Source organism: Sinocyclocheilus grahami, unplaced genomic scaffold, assembly GCF_001515645.1.
Source record: "Sinocyclocheilus grahami isolate Dianchi unplaced genomic scaffold, SAMN03320097.WGS_v1.1 scaffold1968.1, whole genome shotgun sequence".
NCBI lineage: Eukaryota > Metazoa > Chordata > Actinopteri > Cypriniformes > Cyprinidae > Sinocyclocheilus > Sinocyclocheilus grahami.
Genome location: NW_015507147.1, coordinates 20,050 through 22,969, shown reverse-complemented (window position 1 = coordinate 22,969; position 2,920 = coordinate 20,050). Strand labels below are relative to the sequence as shown.

General features: G+C 38.6%; 1 protein-coding gene across 1 annotated transcript in view; it reads right to left on the bottom strand.

Moving 5' to 3' along the window:
• Positions 1-218: 218 nt before the first annotated feature.
• Positions 219-2,920, bottom strand: part of LOC107573526 (sterile alpha motif domain-containing protein 9-like) — a gene marked incomplete at its 5' end in the record, with an annotated part of 4,007 nt that continues 1,305 nt past the window's right edge. The window contains one exon of the mRNA XM_016259955.1: positions 219-2,908. Within this exon, the coding sequence (XP_016115441.1) occupies positions 627-2,908 (2,282 nt within the window). The remainder of the gene's footprint in view (positions 2,909-2,920) is intronic.

Here is a 2,920-nt window from a genome sequence, read left to right as displayed (position 1 = left end):
TAGAAAAACAGAAAATGTCCTAGCAGAAAATTACCAGTACCTTTTCCATTAACTTTACAGGGATTTCCTTCAACCCTAAACACAGCACAATGCAAATCAAAATTAAAAATACATGTAAACCCCTGTGTAAAATCAATATGGAAACTTCCTTCATATTAACATGGTACACTGGGCCTTATTTTTACAGGCTTTTTAAAAAAAATAATTTTGAGTGTAAATAGCAAAAGTAATTCAAATATAAAGAATATAAAACAAATGCGTAAATGTACATGAATGTATCAATGCATGCACAATGCATTAAGATGAATGTGAAATGTATATAAAGAAAAAGAAACAATCCCAATATAATTGAAATACAATACAGGCATGCTCTCTGGAAGTGAATGCATTGGAGAGATTGGCCAGACTCTCAGAAACCTCTCACATGACAAAAATCACAAAATTCACATCCAGCACAATCAGGCATTTCTGCTAAAGCACAGCCCAAAAACATGCAACATTAATGATTAAAATGTTCGTTTATATTGAAGTGTGTAAGATATGTTAATGAGGCAAACTGAAATAACGTCTAAGAACGACTACAGGGCTTTGGTCCATGCCTTAGGTCATCAGTCGGATCCATTACATTAGGCATTTGAACCATCTACTTTCATGTCAAGTGCAACTGGTCCATTAATTGAAAACCCGATAAAAAATGTCACGCTTTTGTCCGATTCTTTGTGTAACTGTCTTCTGAAAATGGGATCAACCTCCACACCTTTAACCCTGATCAAATCGTTGGCAATTTTGCCAGAAACTCTGCAAAGCTTCTTACTCTCGTTCATTTTCCTCCAGATATTTTCATCATCCCATTGAGTTGAGATGTTCTGCTCTGATCCGCTGTTAATTTCCCTATGGAAAATCAGGCCATCATAACCTTTTTTTTCCCCTAGATAAAAATGGACAGCTGCTTTCTTTCCACTAGACCAAGGTTTCAGCTCAGTTGAGTATGACTCCTTCATTTTTGACACCAAATCTTGTAAATCACAGTTATTGTTGGTGCTCCATAACAATAAAACTTTGATGTAGTACAATGGCAGAATGGAGCCATCAGTTTTATTGAGTAAATTACAAAGGTCTTGGTAGGGCATGATGTACCGAGATTTAGGTTCGACTTTGGCAAGAATCACATTGGTGTAGATAAAGTTAACTGTGTCCATCAGTCTAGCCTCTTTAGACTTCAGAATGAAATTATACATCTGGATGATCTCTTCAAGAGTTGATGCAGAGTCTTCCTTATACAAATACTCAAGTAGGCCTGCATAGGAATCACCTTTGTTGCTCTCCAAAAATTGGCGCATCTGCTCAACATTAACCGTGCGGTTCACGTCCTTGTTCTTGTCCAGCTCACAAAAGAGTTCAGTATATTGCTGAAAGTAACTGGAAACCTTGCACTTTGTCAGGTCGTTTTGTTTGTCTTTCCCAGCAGAAAGGGGAACTAAGTTGACAAATAAATTGTTGAAAAAAACGAAATGCTGCTTCATCGTGTCTTTCAGTTGGAGAAGAAAGCGCTCGTGTTTCTGCAAATCATCACAATATTGCTTGAGTTCAAGCCCAGGGTTCTCTTTTGACAAATCCTTAATGATAATTTTACCCAATAAGACTTGAGTAAGCCAATTGCTGTAAGTAAAACCTGCCTTAAATGGTATTTTTTGCAGTATTTCTATGACTGTAGCTGCAGTTTGAAGTTCACCAAAATGGCCAGCAGTGTTGTAGGTATTGTAATCAGTTTGTTCTTGTGTTTCGGTCGCGGCCTCTTCTTTTGGAGTTTGTTGTGTGTTTTTGCAAGCTTCTGCTACAGACTCAGCCAATGTAAGAAACCTATCAAGACTATCTGGCTTGATGGGATCATTGTTGTCTTCAAAAACAAGTACCTGTGATACTGTATCACTTATGTAGGAGTCCTCCCTTGAGTGATCTTTGGCCTTCTTCACCCAAACCATGGCCTTGGTAAAATCCTGTTTCTTGATGCAATAGTACCTGGCAAGGAGCTGGAATATGGCTTCTTCTTCTCTGAGGCACTCTGCTGCATTGAGTAGAACAGTCTCTTCCATCCCTGGGGTCTCCTTCATTATATCTTGGATAAGACGTGAAAAAAAGAAGTCTTCATGCTTGGCTGAATATTGCCTCGTCATCAACATGTCTTGAACATCCTGCATGAATTTTAGTTTTTCCGGAGTTTTCTCATAAAATAAGTCAGTTGTGAGCAGAAGGTTAGCAATTTGTGCTTTTGTCACTCCATGAGAAGCGGAAAGCTCTTCCAAACAGTGTTGAGCTATTCTTGAGTGAATCACCATCATGCCTTCAAAGGTCACTTTGGAAACAACTGTGCTTCTTTTCAAAAGAGAGGAAAACTTCTCAAATGCGTCTTCAACCTTACACGACTCAGCTTTTGTTTGCAGACCAAGAAACTCTTCACATGTAGAGACCGACAGCAATGCGTTCTTGGAGTAGACATGCAAGAGGACAAGAACAGCAAAAAGTTGAGCATGCTTGTGTTGAAAGTTGAAGTCCTTCAGGGTATTTTTCACAACACGCTGAATATAGCCAGGTGAAAAGTTGTCCGCAATCATGGACACATAAAATGTTTCAGTGTTTCTGTTGGTCTTCTTAAACTCCTCCATCTTTTCCTCGAATAGTTTCAGTTCATTCTCAGATAAATAGTTTGGAATGCAAACGGCATCACCAGTTGCTTCAGTTGGTTCACATGAATCAACTCTCATGCAGTTGACAATAATGACTTGTGGAGATTTTGAAAAAATGTACTGGTTCAAACATTCCTCTTCAATTTGATGTTGGAGTGTTAGTACATTGCGAATGTCTTGAAAGCGATCAGTCATGAGCAAAACAGGAAGTCGTGTAGGTTGCTCTTTTGCCTTGT